The following is a 15,474-nucleotide window of genomic DNA, read 5'->3' as shown; positions in this document are numbered from 1 at the left end:
GGGCTGTTTATTGCTTGGTTGTCGCGCAGGCTGGGCCAATCAGGGCTCGTCGCTGCTTCAGCCTGCCGGCCCAAAAATTTCCGACCCGCCGCTATGAAGTCGCCGCAGGAGCATCTACATACGGAGGTATTCCCACTCGCGACTCTCGCGACTGCAATCAATGTCATCACCGTAATTTTCTTCCTTCTTTCACCTCGACTACTGGGCCTTCACGCCACGTCCCAGCCGTATCCGCGGCGAAGTAGACCACACATTTTGTTTGTCTAACCGGGATTAAACCGATTAACGCCATCGAGTTGCTGGCAGGACTGGTTCTGCGGCGAGGGAGTCCTCGAGCGCGCACGCCCATTCACCCATTTCGAGATACCCTATCCTCCTCAACCACAAACGGCGGCCGACCATGTCGGACTACCACCGCGATGTCTCGCAATACAAGTACTCGGCCATGTCCAACCTGGTCCTCCAGGCGGACCGTCGGTTTGTCACAAGACGGACAGACGAGGCCACTGGAGATCCAGAGTCGCTGGCCGGGCGCTTGTCAATCAAGGATATGGGTTCCCGGGTCGGCCGGAGCACAGCACCAAAGGTGAAGAAAACCAGCGCTATGCCTGATGTAGAGCGCGGGAGCATACGAGAAGGCGCGGACATTCTGCAGTTTGTGAAGCAGAAGGGCAAGGGCGAGGCGCGTGGCGGCGGGGTTCTGTCCGGAGCTGATGCCCTGATCGAAGGCATCCGGTACCGGCCTCGAACGCAGCCGACGCGTGACGCCTTCAACCTCATCCTGAGCATCGTGGCGGAGAACCTCGGCGACGTCCCACCCGAGGTCGTGCGGAGTGCTGCCGACGCGACACTGGAGTACCTCAAGGACGATGACCTGAAGGACTTCGACAAGAAGAAGGAGATTGACGACATCTTGGGCGTTTCGATGGGCGCCAAGCAGTTCAACGAGCTGATGAACCTCGGGAAGAAGATTACGGACTACGATGCGCAGGATGAAGATGAAGAAGACACGGAGGATGTAAAACGAGCTGGCGAAGACGAGATCGATGGTCGGCAGGGCGTTGCTGTCAACTTCGAGAACGAAGAAGACGATGGCATGGTGGACGTTGTCCGGGACGAGTCCTCGGAAGACGAGGACCTGGAAGACGAAGAAGATCAACCAGGGCTCCAAGAAGTCGCTGAGAGCGGGGAAGCAGATCAAGACCGCGACGAAGAAGGCGGAGGGCTCGGAGACGGCGAGGCCATGGTGATCGATGCAGTCCCTGATGGAACAGCTAAGTCCCAGGACAAGAACTTCGTCCCGGCTCGTGACATTGATGCGTACTGGTTGCAACGTCAGATTGGGCGTGCATATCCCGATGCACACATCCAGCACGATAAAACATCGCAAGCCCTGAAGATCCTGTCGGGGGAGCCAGACGAGCCCGGCGGCGAAGAGAAGCAGCTCCGTGACATTGAGAATGATCTGATGGAGCTCTTCGACTACGAGCACCATGAGATCGTCCAGAGGCTGATGGAGAACCGGGAGAAGGTCGTATGGCTCACCCGGCTAGCCAGAGCCGAGAACCGTGAAGAGCGCGACACTATCGAGCGGGAAATGGTTTCAGAAGGGCTGCGTTGGATCCTCGACGAGCTGCATGGCAAGCCACAGGATGACCAGAAGAAACCCAAGATGGAGATCAAGATGGACATCGACAAGGAGGCATTTGCGGAGGCTAAACATCAGAAGCAGGAGCGGCCCGAGGGGCAGCTGGTCGGCGGGCTACAGCCGAGGAGGCTGATCAACCTGGATAACCTCGTCTTTGACCAAGGAAACCACCTAATGACGAACCCTAAGGTCACCCTCCCACACGGCACGACAAAGCGAACCTTCAAGGGATATGAGGAGGTCCATGTCCCTCCACCCAAGAAGCGGACCGACCCCAACGAACAGAACATTCCGGTTTCCGAGATGCCAGAGTGGGCACAGCTGCCTTTCAGCACAACGAAGTCACTGAACAGGATCCAGTCAAAGTGCTACCCTACGGCCTTCCAGAACGACGGCAACATGCTCATCTGTGCTCCGACCGGCAGTGGCAAGACCAACGTTGCGATGCTCACAATGCTTCGAGAGATTGGAAAGAATAGGAACAGCCAGGGTGAGATCGATCTGGATGCATTCAAGATTGTTTACATTGCCCCCCTAAAAGCCCTTGTCCAAGAGCAGGTCGGGAACTTTGGGAAGAGGTTGGAGCCGTACGGCATCAAGGTCTCGGAGTTGACGGGTGATCGCCAGCTCACCAAACAGCAAATATCGGAGACCCAAGTCATTGTGACGACCCCTGAAAAATGGGATGTCATCACAAGAAAGGCGACCGACATATCATACACCAACCTGGTCCGGCTCATCATTATTGACGAGATCCATCTGCTGCATGATGATCGCGGTCCTGTCCTCGAGAGTATCGTCAGCCGAACCCTTCGCCGGACTGAGCAGACGGGTGAGCCAGTTCGCATCATCGGCTTGTCCGCCACGCTGCCCAACTACCGGGATGTAGCAAGCTTCCTCCGCGTCGATTTCAACAAGGGCATGTTTCATTTTGACAGCACATACCGGCCATGCCCGCTGCGCCAGGAGTTCATCGGCGTGACGGACAAGAAGGCCATCAAGCAGCTCAAGACCATGAACGATATCACCTACCAAAAGGTCCTTGAGCACGTTGGCCAACACCGCAACCAAATGTTGGTGTTCGTCCACTCGAGAAAAGAGACGGCCAAGACGGCCAAGTACATTCGCGACAAGGCCCTGGAGATGGACACCATCAACCAGATCCTCAAGCACGATGCCGGCACCCGCGAAGTTTTGAGCGAGGCAGCCAGCGCGGTCAACAACACGGATCTCAAGGACATCCTGCCGTACGGATTCGGTATCCATCACGCCGGCATGAGTCGCGCCGACAGGACGGATGTTGAGGATCTGTTTGCAAGCGGACATATCCAGGTGCTGGTGTGCACGGCCACCCTTGCCTGGGGTGTGAACTTGCCGGCTCACACGGTCATCATCAAGGGCACCCAGGTCTATTCCCCGGAGAAGGGTAGCTGGGTCGAATTGAGCCCCCAAGATGTCCTGCAGATGCTTGGCCGCGCAGGCCGCCCGCAGTTCGATACTTATGGTGAAGGCATCATCATCACCACGCAAGGTGAAATTCCATATTACCTGTCCCTGCTGAATCAGCAACTGCCGATTGAAAGCCAACTGGCCAGCAAGCTCGTTGACAGCCTCAACGCCGAGATTGTCCTGGGCAATGTCCGAAACCGCGATGAAGGTGTTGAGTGGCTGGGGTATACCTATCTCTTCGTCCGAATGCTCCGTTCTCCTGGGCTTTACAGCGTCGGGGCAGAGTATGCAGAGGACGAGGCCCTGGAGCAGATGCGCGTCGACTTGATACATTCTGCTGCGACGGTTTTGAAGAAGTCAAACCTCGTCAAGTACGACGAAAAGACCGGCAAGATGCAGTCGACCGAGCTTGGACGCATCGCTTCCCATTACTACATCACCCACGGCTCGATGGATACCTACAACAAACTGATCCAGCCATCGATGAACGACGTCGAGTTGTTCCGCGTCTTCGCCCAGAGCGCCGAGTTCAAGTATATCCCAGTGCGCCAGGAGGAAAAGCTTGAGCTTGCGAAACTCCTCGCTCGTGTCCCCATTCCCGTCAAAGAGAGCATTGAAGAGCCCACAGCCAAGATCAATGTTCTGCTCCAGGCCTACATTTCTCGCCTGAAGCTGGACGGCCTGGCTCTCATGGCTGACATGGTCTACGTCACCCAGTCTGCGGGCCGTATTCTCCGGGCCATCTTCGAGATCTCTCTAAAGAAGGGCTGGGCCTCTGTTGCCAAGCTGGCGTTGAACCTGTGCAAGATGGCTGAGAAGAGGATGTGGCCGACAATGTCACCCCTTCGGCAGTTTCCCGGCTGCCCGATTGAGATCGTGAGGAAGGCGGAGAGGATAGAGGTGCCCTTCAGCAATTACTTCGATCTCGACCCTCCTCGTATGGGCGAGCTGCTGGGCTTGCCCAAGGCTGGAAAGACTGTGTGCTCCCTGGTTGCCAAGTTCCCCCGGGTCGAGATCCAGGCAAACGTGCAGCCCATGACAAGATCGATGTTGCGTGTCGAGCTTACCATCACCCCTAACTTCGAGTGGGATGTTGATGTCCATGGGCTGGCCGAGAGCTTCTGGATAATCGTCGAGGACTGTGACGGCGAAGACATTCTCTACCATGACCAGTTCATCCTACGCAAGGACTACGCTGAAGCGGAGGCCAACGAACACGTCGTCGAGTTTACGGTCCCCATCTCCGAACCGATGCCGCCCAACTACTTCATCTCGGTCGTCTCTGATCGCTGGATGCACTCCGAGACTCGCATGGCTGTGTCGTTCGAGAAGCTTATCCTGCCGCAGCGGTTCCCTCCACACACGGAACTGCTCGACCTGCAGCCGCTCCCTGTATCTGCTCTGAAGGAGAAGGACTATGCTGCGCTGTATCCTGACTTTCAGAAATTCAACAAGGTGCAGACGCAGACCTTCAAAACCCTTTACGACACGGACAACAACGTGCTGGTTGCTGCACCGACCGGCAGCGGCAAGACGGTGTGTGCAGAGTTTGCCTTGCTGCGTCACTGGAGAAGGCAAGACCACGGGCGCGCCGTCTACATCGCCCCCTTCCAAGAGCTCGTGGACCTACGATTCCAGGACTGGCAGAAGCGCTTCTCCAATCTCCGCGGCGGCAAGGACATCGTGAAGCTGACGGGAGAGACCACCGGCGACCTGAAGTTGCTCGAGCAGGGAGATCTTATCCTAGCCACTCCGCTGCAATGGGATGTGCTGTCGCGGCAGTGGAAGAGGAGGAAGAACGTCCAGACCGTGGAACTGTTCATCGCGGATGACCTCCACATGCTCGGGGGCCAGATGGGGTACATCTACGAGATCATCGTGTCTCGGATGCATTACATACGCACACAGACAGAGCGCCCCATGCGGATTGTCGGCCTGAGCGTCTCCCTGGCCAATGCCAGGGACATCGGCGAGTGGATCGACGCGAAAAAGCACGATATCTACAACTTCAGTCCCCACGTGCGGCCGGTGCCACTGGAGCTCCATATCCAGTCGTACACGATTCCTCACTTCCCATCGCTCATGTTCGCAATGGCGAAGCCGACGTATCTTGCCGTCACCCAGATGTCAGCGGACCAGCCAGCGCTCATCTTTGTGCCGAGTCGGAAGCAGACCAGAGCGACGGCTCGGGATCTCCTCACAGCGTGCCTCGCCGACGATGACGAGGATCGCTTCTTGCATGTCGACGTCGAGCAGATCCAGAAGCTACTCGAGCGGGTCCAGGAAGAGGCTCTCGCTGAGGCGCTCTCCCATGGTGTCGGTTACTATCACGAAGCATTGAGCCAGAGCGACAGGCGCATCGTCAAGCATCTCTACAACAACGGTGCTATCCAGGTGCTGATTGCATCTCGTGACGTGTGTTGGGAGCTTGACTGCACCGCTCACCTGGTCATCGTGATGGGCACACAATACTTTGAGGGCAGGGAGCACCGCTACGTCGATTATCCGCTCAGCGAGGTTCTCCAGATGTTTGGCAGAGCGGTGCAGCCCTCCAAGGACGGCCGGAGCCGGGGCGTCCTCATGCTTCCGGCGGTGAAGCGAGAGTACTACAAGAAGTTCCTCAACGAAGCCCTGCCCGTCGAGTCGCATCTTCACAACTTCATCCATGACGCGTTCGTCACCGAGATCAGCACCAAGATGATCGAATCCGGCGAAGACGCCATCAACTGGACCACCTTCTCATTATTCTACCGGCGTCTGCTTGCCAACCCAAGCTACTATAGCTTGACGAATCCGACAGAAGAGGGGCTGAGCCAGTATCTCTCTGACATGGTCGAGTTGACGCTGAAGGAGCTGGCCGAGGCAAACATCATCGATCTAGACGAGGACGACGGGTCCGTCGCGCCGCAGAATGCTGCGATGATTGCCGCGTACTACAACATCTCATACATCACGATGCAGACGTTCCTGCTGTCGCTGAACCAGAAGACCAAGCTCAAGAACATCCTCGAGATCGTAACATCGGCAACCGAGTTCGAGTCGATCCAGATCAGGCGGCACGAGGAGGTCATCCTCAGACGCATCTATGACAACGTGCCTGTGAAGATGGCCCAGCCCGTCTACGACTCGCCTCATTTCAAGGCGTTTGTCCTGGTTCAGGCGCACTTCTCCAGGATGAATCTGCCAATTGATCTTGCCAAGGACCAGGAGGTCATATTGACCAAGCTTCTCAGTCTCCTGAGCGCCATCGTCGACATCCTCTCGTCCGAGGGCCACCTGAACGCGATGAACGCGATGGAGATGTCGCAGATGGTGGTGCAGGCCATGTGGGATCGTGATAGCCCGCTGAAGCAGATCCCCAACTTCACACCCGACGTGATCAAGGCGGCGAACAAGTACGACGTCAGGGACATCTTCGACTTCATGGAGAAGATGAACCCCGACGAGAACCCAGACTACGGCTCGCTCGTCAAGGACCTCGGCCTCTCTCAAGCACAGCTCGCACAGGCAGCCAACTTCACAAACAGCAAATACCCCGACATTTCGCTCGAGTTCGAGGTCGAGGACAAGGAAAGCATCCGGGCGGGAGAGCCGGCATACCTCAAGATCCGCATCGAGCGCGAGATGGACGAGGACGAGGAGTTCGACCCGACGGTGCACGCGCCGTTCTACCCCGGCAAGAAGACGGAGAACTGGTGGCTCGTGGTCGGCGAGGAAAAGTCCAAGACGCTGCTCGCAATCAAGCGGGTCACGGTCGGACGGGAGCTCAATCTCAGGCTGGAGTTCACCGTGCCCGCGCCTGGCCGGCACGACCTGAAGCTCTTCTTGATGAGCGACAGCTACGTTGGGGTCGACCAGGAACCCCAGTTCTCAGTCATGGTTGAGGAGGGCATGGATGTAGATGAGAGTGGGGACGAGGAGGACGAGGAGTGAATGAGTGCGGGGAACTGAGAGCTGGTTTATTATGGAGGGTCGTCAGCCAACGGCACAAGATGGGTTTTCAACCAGTTGTACGGTATACAAAGGAGTTCGGCAGGGGGCAAATGCAGAATGACACAGCCTTTGAGGCTTCCGAGGTTTTTGTTTGTTTCGTTTCCTTTGACCTCTCGGCAGTCGGTGAATGAAAGGGCGGCGTCCGTCAGGCTGAACTCGGAACCGGTGTGGGGTCTCGGGGGTTGTTGTGCTCGGCCTGTGGCAGCAGGTATCTGCAACAAAGCTCCTGTTGGTGCTGCGCCTGCTCGGAATGCCTGGGAGAGAGGGGTTGGGGTACGTCAAGCCAGGAGGGTGGCAAAGAGCTACTACGTGGTGGATAGCGGCTTTTGATGGACTGTCGATCAAGATTGCCCGACCGTGGAAGGGGAGTGCGGTTTGGCAGTTGCGTGGATGGGCGATGACTCGGTGCCCTTTCACAAGCACCGTGGGACTTTTGACCAGGCCAGCGGCGTTGTTGGGTGCGGGCGGGCGCTGTTGGCGTTGTGCTTCCATGGATCGGACGCATGCCCACAACAAGTTGCCGCTCCTCCCGTGAGCAACTCCGCCGCCCTCTCACGTAGGCCCAAGCAGAAAGCTGCGTCGCCAAGACGCTCGGACCAACTCCCTCGTGTACTGCCCTCAAATAATTTCTCTGCTTCGCGAGTGTTCTCTCAACTTCACCTCGGCGCATTGTTACTGCTCCAATCGCCAAGCTGCCTGCGCATTGTGACTTATCCCCCCAACCGCGCACGCCATCAACATTCATCATAACGCGGAGCTGAGCGAGAAGCACGTACACCCTCGTCGAGTCTTACGCGAAGAACGCGTCGACTTTCGCTCTTCTGCACCAAACATTGCATCAGCTCCTGTTTCCACCCCAGTCGCGTGCTGACATCACATCGCCACCATCTCGAGACCATGTCTGGCGAGAACAATCGCGCCACTCCCCCGACTGAGGGCACTTCCACCGACGTGGAAAAGAAGAAGGACACAACCCAGGAGGCTCCTGCCGTCAACCCGGAGGCTGAGGCCGTGCCTGCGCCTGCCGCTGCCGCCCCCGAAGCGACTGAAGAATCTGATAGGCCCGCTGAAGGTAACAACGCTTCACCGTGCCAACCACTTCGTCTCGACATGCCCAACCGAGCTTTCATTCACTGACCGTCGTTGTTCTCATTTTTTATTCTAGCGTCTGCGAGCAAACCGACAGAGCCAACCGACGAGAAGAAGCCTGACGTCGAGATGGCGGATGACACCGCTCCAGCCGAGGCCGCGCCCAAGCGCGTCGAAGCTGCCGAAGTAGCAAAGCCTGAGCCTACCGAGCAGACCACTGCGGACACCGCCGATGCAGCTGCACCCGACGCCGACGCGTCCAAGTCCAAGCGCAAGTCCATCGGCGGCGGCGGCGGCGGCGGCGGCGGCGGCGGCGGCTCGAAGGCCAAAAAGCTCAACAAGAAGGCATCGAAGCCGCGCTTGTTGCACTTGGATGCCAAGCCGGGCGACCACTACTTCGTCAAGCTCAAGGGCTTCCCGCAATGGCCCGTCATCATTTGCGATGAGGACATGCTTCCGGCATCCCTGCTCAAAACTCGGCCGGTCACGGCAATGCGCGCCGATGGCACTTACCGCGAGGACTACGCTGATGGGGGCAAGAATGTCGCGGACCGGACATTCCCCGTCATGTACCTGCATACCAACGAATTGTAAGTTTCGGCTACTGTGGGCTTTGGACGTCTCCGAGTCGCCAAGTGGCCCACGCTGCCTCTCTATGCAAAGGTCTCGAAGGCTGACGCGTGTTCTAGCGGCTGGGTGCCCAACACTGAACTGATCGAGCTTGATCCTGCAACCGTCTTGCAGGATGTCAAACTGGAGAAGATGAGAAAGAGTCTGCAAGTCGCACACCAATTGGCGGCGGAGAATCACTCGCTGGATTATTATAAAGAACTTTTGCAGAACTACCAGGAGGAGCTCATCCAAGCGGAGAAGGAAAAGGCCGCGAAGGCGGCAACGCCCAAGGGCAAAAAGGCCAAGGCTGCCAGCGAGGAGGACGACGATATCGACATGGCAGATGCGCCTGACGTGGGGGAGACCCCGGCCAAAGACAAGAAGGCGAAGAAGAGGAAGGCCGATGAAAGCGCCGAAGTAAGTGTAGCCATGCGAGATACTTTTGGAGCCATGATTGCTAACCAACCTTGATAGACGCCGCAGCGTTCTGATTCGGTCAAGAAACCAAAGATCAAGTTGACGACCAGTGCCACGCCGAAGGCAGCCAACGGCGCCACATCCACACCCAAATCGGCGAAGACAGCTGAGGCCAAGGGCGCTAAGCCCAAGTCTAAAAAGGCGAAAGAGTCAGAAGCGAAGGACGAAGAAGAAGTCACAGCTCCGAAGGAGCCTGAAATGTCCTCTGCGGAGAGGCACTCTAGGAAGAAGGTACGATAACTACAGATGTGGCGTGGAAGTCCCAGGTTTGCGCTAACACCGTTGGTCTACAGAAGGAAGTGCTGTTCCTTCGGCACAAACTTCAGAAGGGCCTCCTTACCCGGGATCACGAGCCGAAGGAGCAGGAGATGAAGCTGATGTCGGACTACGTCACGAAGCTTGAGGCGTTTCCCGATCTCGAAGTCAGCATCATCAGGGAGACCAAGATCAACAAGGTGCTCAAGGCGATCCTAAAGCTGGAAAACATTCCGAAGGAGGATGAATTCAAGTTCAAGCCCCGGTCGCAGGTTCTGCTAGACAAGTGGAACAAGCTCCTGGCCGTCGACGGGACGCCAGCGGCGCCGGCCGCTGAGGTTAATGGCACGTCCAAGGGGGCGGAGAAAGCCAACGGCGCCAAGGAGACGGGTGAGACGGATGAGCCTGGCAAGGACAAGGAAGAGGACAAGGGAGAGGAGAAGGAGAGCGAGAAGGAGCAGAAGGAAGACGCAAAGGAGCCTAAGGAGGTGTCTAACGGCGGGTCCAAGGAGGCACCCAAGCCCTCTGAGGCATCTGAGCCTTCTGAGGAGCCTGCTGCAGAAGAGGTGAGTCTCTGACTGTGCTCTAGTCTACTGCTCTGTCTTCTGACATATTTTCAAGGCCAAGGCCGCCCAGACTGAGGGTGTCGCGGCATTGGCATAAACGAGTCTCTCCGCACATGAGCACGAAAAATTGCGATGTCAATGCCGGCGGCGGCCTCAGAAGTTCCGATCAACGGAGCGAGAACCATCTCAATGCCGACTGGCCGGGCAGAAGCCTCTCTGACCCAGCAACAGAAGGGATATCCGAGGGCTCAGCCAGCCTTTGTAAAACTAGGACGGATCACGGGATTTTCGATTTCCTTTTTGCGTGTGGACATGTTCTTGCGTCGGGGGCGGGGGGCGGGGCGGGTTCTTCTGGTCCAACTACAGGCGCGCTTTTGTGGTTTAGTCTCTTCTCCCTCTTCCACAACCCCTTTGGTCCCCTCTATAACGGCGACATCCAGGGTACAAAACCAGGTTCAGCAGCGTTGCTGCGGCTGACTGGCGAAAGCGGCAAGGGAACAGAGCCTTGCTATGTCCGCTGGAGGAGTTTGGGGGGAGTGTGGTAGAGGGGGCTAGTTATCCAGCGATGTACTGTACTTCGCCTTCTTGGGCGAGGGGGACAGGCAAGCGTGGCAGATGTTTTGATTTTCTGCGATCATTCGGGACCGGGGGGGAGAGAGAGAGTCAGGTACCTTAAGGCATTTGAAACCAGGCGCTGGGTGGATAGTAGTATTTAAGTAGATTGCCATCGAGTGAATGGACCCAGTTGGGATTCAGCGTCTTTTTATTTTACAGCATCTTCCCGTCATTCCAGGTTCAAGCCATGATTAATAACGCCGGCAGGCGAGGGTGCTACGTAGCAGGGAACAACCAGAAAGGGAACAAAACAGAGGGCGATGACGGGGGATGTTTGATTTTCTTGTTGGGATGACGCGTAGCCGGTTGTCTTTGATAGCATACGTAAGGTACGTCTACGTCAAATCACAGTAATCACAAAGGGCCATCCCTACTCCTTGAGCGATTCCTTGATCTACCTCTTTGCTCTTGCCCCTTACTTACTGTGAGTGTGAAAGCATGCTGTGGCTTATTTGTGCATATGATTACAGAGCCGCTGTCACTGCCAAGGGGAAAGAGTCGCGGCGGGTGGTCAGTGCACGTGAATCCCCTTGGCCTTCCACGGCCCTTGACAACAACCGAACTTCTAGACTTGGTCACTTGAGGCTCCCGACTCATCACACGCAGATCCCATGGCTCAAGATGAGGGCGATGCAACGCAATTTGAAGAGGATGATCATAGGGTATGTAATGCGTCCTGCTCAGTCATCCTGTGAAACCGTGCAAATGCCAAGACCGGTCACTAAATCAAGTCAATAGGCAGCATTCATCTTCAACCCCAAAGCAGATGGCGACAGTGCAGCGCAGAGTACGCGCCCTGCAAAGAGACGCAAGGTGGCCAAACCAGATGCTCGCAAACCGCAGCATACCTCCGCAGTAGAGCCTGTATTTCCGCAACTCTTCAACGGCGCCGAGAGCGCCGCTGCTTCGAAGTTGCGGAAAGAGCTCTTCGAGACAGCATGGCCTGTTCTCGAGAACCGCATCCAGGTTAGTCAAACAGAGAAGGAGGCCCAGCCGTGTGTTGTGCAATAATATCTGGGTGCCTAGCTGACAGTGTGCAGCAAGTCCTGAGAGAAGCCAACCGGAACACGCTCGACGAAGTCACTTCCTTCTTGCACGAGGCTGCCGAGGCGGAAACGTGAGTGTCGATTCCCCGGACGGGGGAGGCCCCGTGACAAAAGCCCTGTCAACTAACGTCCCGCCGTCCAGCGGCAAAATCACCGCAGGGTTCATCATCACGGGTCCAAGTATCGCCTCCCAAGATCTACTGTTCGAGCAGCTCGCTGAGCGGCTCTCCGCGGCTTCGCAGCCAAGGTTTGTCCGGCTGCGTGCCTCGGAAGCGCCCAACCTCAAGGCGGCGTTGAAGAAGATCATCCAGGATGCAACGGCAAGGGCATCCGATGGCGTGGATGATGTGAACGCGGAAGTCAGTCAATGCGTAAGTCTCTGTTCCGTGTGCCTCCCGGGCGAGAAACAAGAAGACGGATCGGTTGGGGCTGATGTGTGCTTAGGGGAGGAAATATCTTAACTACGACCTTGAAGCCTTGCACGCTTTTCTCCAACAACAGCAGCAGCAACAGCAGCATCGGCATCGGCAGCATTCGCGGCGGGTTGTTGTTGCCTTCCAGGACAGCGAGGCGTTCGAAAGCGCCTTGTTGACGGATTTGATCACGCTTTTCCAGTACGCGCTCCGTATCAGTTTCAATTCCCGCTGTGACAGCCCGAGCTGACCCGCAGTAGTTCATGGCGTGACCGTATCCAGTTTGACGTTCTGTTCGGCATCGCCACTTCGGTCGAACTGTTCGAGGCAAGACTGCTCAAATCAACCGCCCGCCAGCTGTACGGCGCCCAGTTTGACGTCGTGCAAGCCAACTCGGTCCTCGAAAGCGTCATTAAGAGCGCCGTCGCTGGGACCCACGCCACCTTGAGAATTGGGCCCTCGCTTCTTCAGAGTCTGGCGGAGCGCCAGCAGGACCAAGTGGCAGGCATCCATGTGTTCATCAGTTCGCTGAAGTACGCGTACATGTGCCAGTTTTATGCGAACCCGCTCAGCGTACTGCTCGCTGCCGACAGCGGCGGATTGGACCGCACGCTGTTGCAGCCAGAGCACATCGAGGCTGTCCGGACTCTCGACTCCTTCAAAGCCCAAGTTGAAGCCGCCTTTCAGGCGAGGCAGTTGAACCATGCGCAGTCTCTGATCGAAGACGACGAATATCTCGTTGCGCAGATCATGCAGCAGGGGCAGAAGCGGCATGAGTATCTCCTCGGCCTCCTCCGTGCATTGTACTTGGTGACATGCACCGGCCTGGACACCGGTTCCTTTACAGAACTCTACATATTAGCCTTGAGCAGCGGCATCGACATCGACCAGTCGTCAGGGACTGTTCCTTTGGAAGACGCGGTAAAACGGCTGAGTCCGGGCGAGTTTCTGACATTGGTAGACCGCCTGTCGGGCGCTATCCAAACCGGCAGCCCGGAACTCGGCCTAGAAGGATGGGAGTCGGACGCGGAGGAATTTGTGAGCTCCCTGGCAGACCTCCGAGACGAAGTCGAAGGCCTCGTCGAACGGTCCAAGAGCAACGGCACGGCTCTCAAGAGCAAATACAGCGCTCAGAGCAAGGTGCTACGCACGACCATCGTGTCGCAGAAGGTCCAGCTCAGCCAGGACACAGCGACGCTAACCGAAGAGGACAAAGCCTTCACCAACGCTATTGACACTTTGTTGGGTCTTTTGTCACAGAACCTGCATTGTGACCCGATGGACAATCTCTTTCTTCACGAAGTCTGGGTCTTCGACTCGAAGTCGCCGTACCGCGACGTCTTTATTCCCCGCCCGGGGGCCACCTTCGCGCGCGCCCTCTCCCGTCCGCACGACTATCTCGCCTGTGCCTGTTGTGCCAAGACCAACGGAGGACTTGCCTCGACGCTGCCCACGACAGCCATACTGTACCATCTCTATCTCGAGGCGGGCGCGCTTGTGAATGTGGCCGACCTGTGGTCCGCCTACTACGCGCTCGTCGGAGAAGAGACCGACATCGGGCTCGATGAGCGGTCTGCGCTGGTCTGCTTCTACCGCGGCCTGGCGGAGCTCAGGATGATGGGCTTTGTGAAGCAGAGCAGAAAGAAGGCGGATCACATTGCCAAGCTGAAGTGGCTCTGACTGGCCAGCCGCCTTCGGAAGAGCTCTATCCGGCGGGGAGAATGCATTGTTGTGGCATTCCGGGTGGCCGGGAGTCTCTTTGGAATGCTCTTGTTGATGGACTAGACAATGTCTCAGTTGTTTCTGAGAGCGGTCAAAGAGGGTGGGAGTTAAAGGTGTCTCACTGCCCAAAGATAGCAGCTGTGTGGGATAAAGGCAGGGACGATTACAAAGATGCCCGACCTTGGGTAAAGCGCTTGCTTCCGAACGGTTCGGTTTCTTCTCGTGAACACTTACAAGAGCACGACGCATCCTGTGGAAGTTGGGCCGGTTCTGTTGCTCAGCATTCCACCAACAAAAGCTAAGAGTCTATAGTGCGAAATCTTCCTACTATACCTATTATTAATGGGTGACGGGAGACCGATTGCACCGGTTATCGCATCATACGCACAGCTTTCTCTGAGTTTCTGCGTTTTCCTTTTATCTATTGTCTGCCGCCCACGCATCCAGACAGCACTACTCCTCTTTATAGGGACATACTATATATAATAATACCCATTCTCGGTCTCTTCCCGGTTGCGATCTGGTTTGTTAAAACCCCCAGCAGCCCTCGTACTCAAACCTGCTCATTTACGATATCGCAATCGCATCGGGAGAACTTGTTCCAGTCCGCAGCAAAGATGGAACCGTCTCCTACACAACCAAACAACCCGAACAACAACAACTTCAACATCCCCCCGAACAACACCAACCCAAATGCCATAGCAAACACGACGGCATTCAGCGCCCGCCGCGCCGCCCGCAACCCGGCCTTCGACGCCAAGCTGTCCCAAATGGCGCTGCAGCTCGCGCCGCTGGTGCAGCTGACCACAGGCGCCGTCCACCGGGACTTCCCGCGCACGCTGCTGGCCTTCTGGCTGCTGACCGACGAGCAGCTCAACGAGCTCGCCCACTTCTACCACCAGCGCACCCCCTGTCACTGGACGGCGCAGTACCCGTGCCCCGTGACGTGGCCACCCGGGTTGAGCCTGGAGGAGAAGAGGCGGAAGCTGGGCAAGTTCATCGGCCTGCGGGGTTGTGACACGCCCATCGAGGCACTTGTCGCCGGGGAGGTGGTGCAGCGCTTGCAGAGGAGTGAGGAGGAGATTAGGGAGGAGGCGGAGCGGAGGGCTAGGTTTGGTAATGGGAGCGGGGCCCGGGATGATGATGTGGAGGAGGTTAGGAGGAAGATGGGCTGGTATTAGTAAGCACTAAGGTAAAGGGCAGGTAAGGTACCTTAGTCAGTCAAGACTTTGGATTTGTGATGATGGGCGGGGATGGGTCATCCAATGGTGGGAATATGCTATGCCGTTGTGCCTGTTATGGGAAATGAGATCAAAACACGAAAGCAAGCGAGCAAGTTCTGTTGACTTGAAGTAATGGAAGGTACTACTATTGCACGTAACAAGCTGTTGGTATTATCAGGCATAGTTTGGTTAGAGCCACTGGCTGTGAAGACGAAGGAGACATGTTCGGATGCCCTGTTCGGATGCCCTGTTCTAACAATGAGAAGTGATGTACTTGTAAATGAATCATCTGAGCTCCTCGCCACTCCCCACCCATCCAGCGCGTGAGGGTATATACTACCGCATCGCCGCCGTCGCCCAATAAAA

The 15,474-nt window shown here is 56.7% G+C and overlaps 5 protein-coding genes across 5 annotated transcripts; 4 read left to right on the top strand and 1 right to left on the bottom strand.

Moving 5' to 3' along the window:
• The first annotated feature begins 126 nt into the window (after nucleotides 1-126).
• Nucleotides 127-7,272, top strand: B0T15DRAFT_520923 (Sec63 Brl domain-containing protein). Its single transcript, XM_062868534.1, has one exon. It carries the CDS (start codon nucleotides 401-403, stop codon nucleotides 7,028-7,030), a length of 6,630 nt encoding a protein of 2,209 aa, XP_062727048.1. The 5' UTR covers nucleotides 127-400; the 3' UTR covers nucleotides 7,031-7,272.
• On the bottom strand, nucleotides 7,133-8,186 carry B0T15DRAFT_68186 (uncharacterized protein). Its single transcript, XM_062871201.1, has one exon. The coding sequence runs from the start codon at nucleotides 7,836-7,838 to the stop codon at nucleotides 7,236-7,238; it is 603 nt and encodes a 200-aa protein (XP_062727047.1). The 5' UTR covers nucleotides 7,839-8,186; the 3' UTR covers nucleotides 7,133-7,235.
• Nucleotides 7,786-10,413, top strand: B0T15DRAFT_68136 (PWWP domain-containing protein). Its single transcript, XM_062871198.1, has 6 exons — nucleotides 7,786-8,162; nucleotides 8,256-8,769; nucleotides 8,869-9,208; nucleotides 9,266-9,499; nucleotides 9,562-10,089; nucleotides 10,145-10,413. The coding sequence occupies exons 1-6, from the start codon at nucleotides 7,988-7,990 to the stop codon at nucleotides 10,184-10,186; spliced, it is 1,833 nt and encodes a 610-aa protein (XP_062727046.1). The 5' UTR covers nucleotides 7,786-7,987; the 3' UTR covers nucleotides 10,187-10,413.
• A 640-nt stretch (nucleotides 10,414-11,053) lies between these two features.
• Nucleotides 11,054-14,173, top strand: B0T15DRAFT_68244 (origin recognition complex subunit 3 N-terminus-domain-containing protein). Its single transcript, XM_062871202.1, has 6 exons — nucleotides 11,054-11,366; nucleotides 11,443-11,670; nucleotides 11,745-11,821; nucleotides 11,893-12,121; nucleotides 12,195-12,364; nucleotides 12,424-14,173. Exons 1-6 carry the CDS (start codon nucleotides 11,316-11,318, stop codon nucleotides 13,841-13,843), a joined length of 2,175 nt encoding a protein of 724 aa, XP_062727045.1. The 5' UTR covers nucleotides 11,054-11,315; the 3' UTR covers nucleotides 13,844-14,173.
• Nucleotides 14,173-15,153, top strand: B0T15DRAFT_68145 (uncharacterized protein). The gene has a single exon (XM_062871200.1). The coding sequence runs from the start codon at nucleotides 14,503-14,505 to the stop codon at nucleotides 15,064-15,066; it is 564 nt and encodes a 187-aa protein (XP_062727044.1). The 5' UTR covers nucleotides 14,173-14,502; the 3' UTR covers nucleotides 15,067-15,153.
• The last annotated feature ends 321 nt before the right edge of the window (nucleotides 15,154-15,474 follow it).

Source organism: Chaetomium strumarium (assembly GCF_033439665.1).
Source record: "Chaetomium strumarium strain CBS 333.67 chromosome Unknown B0T15scaffold_1, whole genome shotgun sequence".
NCBI lineage: Eukaryota > Fungi > Ascomycota > Sordariomycetes > Sordariales > Chaetomiaceae > Chaetomium > Chaetomium strumarium.
Note: the sequence above shows the minus strand (reverse complement) of the source record. Positions and strands in the feature narration are given on the sequence as shown.

Bases quoted from the DNA above. Each gene is read 5' to 3' on its own strand.
- B0T15DRAFT_520923 (XM_062868534.1), top strand. From the start codon at position 401: ATGTCGGACTACCACCGCGATGTCTCGCAATACAAGTACTCGGCCATG.
- B0T15DRAFT_68186 (XM_062871201.1), bottom strand. From the start codon at position 7,838: ATGATGAATGTTGATGGCGTGCGCGGTTGGGGGGATAAGTCACAATGC.
- B0T15DRAFT_68136 (XM_062871198.1), top strand. From the start codon at position 7,988: ATGTCTGGCGAGAACAATCGCGCCACTCCCCCGACTGAGGGCACTTCC. The intron at 9,500-9,561 runs GTACGATAACTA...GTTGGTCTACAG, and splicing joins AGAGGCACTCTAGGAAGAAG to AAGGAAGTGCTGTTCCTTCG. The intron at 10,090-10,144 runs GTGAGTCTCTGA...CATATTTTCAAG, and splicing joins AGGAGCCTGCTGCAGAAGAG to GCCAAGGCCGCCCAGACTGA.
- B0T15DRAFT_68244 (XM_062871202.1), top strand. From the start codon at position 11,316: ATGGCTCAAGATGAGGGCGATGCAACGCAATTTGAAGAGGATGATCAT. The intron at 11,671-11,744 runs GTTAGTCAAACA...GACAGTGTGCAG, and splicing joins TTCTCGAGAACCGCATCCAG to CAAGTCCTGAGAGAAGCCAA. The intron at 12,122-12,194 runs GTAAGTCTCTGT...ATGTGTGCTTAG, and splicing joins ACGCGGAAGTCAGTCAATGC to GGGAGGAAATATCTTAACTA.
- B0T15DRAFT_68145 (XM_062871200.1), top strand. From the start codon at position 14,503: ATGGAACCGTCTCCTACACAACCAAACAACCCGAACAACAACAACTTC.